Source organism: Eimeria mitis, genomic scaffold (genome assembly GCF_000499745.2).
Source record: "Eimeria mitis Houghton genomic scaffold, Emh_scaff2119, whole genome shotgun sequence".
Taxonomy (NCBI): Eukaryota; Apicomplexa; class Conoidasida; order Eucoccidiorida; family Eimeriidae; genus Eimeria; species Eimeria mitis.
In genome coordinates, this window is record NW_013570443.1 from 5,098 (window position 1) to 5,499 (window position 402).

Genomic DNA, 402 nt, shown 5'->3' on the forward strand with positions numbered 1-402 from the left:
TGCTGCTGCTGCTGCTGCCGAGCCTTGAAAAAGGCCGACTGACTAGCGATGAAGTCAGTTGTAAGACTTTCCCTATGCAACCAAATATCACCACCACCACCACCACCAGCTGCTGCTGCTGCTGCTGCTGCTGCAGCTGCAGCTGCTGCTGCTGCTGTTGTTGCTGCTCGTACTGGTGCTGCTGCTGATGCTGCTGCTCGTGCTGCTGATGCTAGTGCCGTTTCAGCTGATGCTGTTGGTGGTGTTTGTGGATTTTCTGGTGCAGCTGCTTTTGCTGCTGTTGCTGCTGCTGCTGCTGCTGCTGCTGCTGCTGCTGTTGCTGCTGTTGACTCAGCCCTCGAATGAGGAAAGCTCTATGGCCATCTACTGCAACAGCAAATCCTCCCCCTACATCTAAACGCC

At 55.2% G+C, this 402-nt stretch overlaps 1 protein-coding gene across 1 annotated transcript in view; it reads right to left on the reverse strand.

Moving 5' to 3' along the window:
- Window positions 1–211: 211 nt before the first annotated feature.
- EMH_0048930 (uncharacterized protein) overlaps window positions 212–402 on the reverse strand; it is a gene marked incomplete at both ends in the record, with an annotated part of 4,263 nt that continues 4,072 nt past the window's right edge. The window contains one exon of the mRNA XM_013496461.1: window positions 212–400. Coding sequence (XP_013351915.1) covers window positions 212–400 — 189 coding nt within the window. The remainder of the gene's footprint in view (window positions 401–402) is intronic.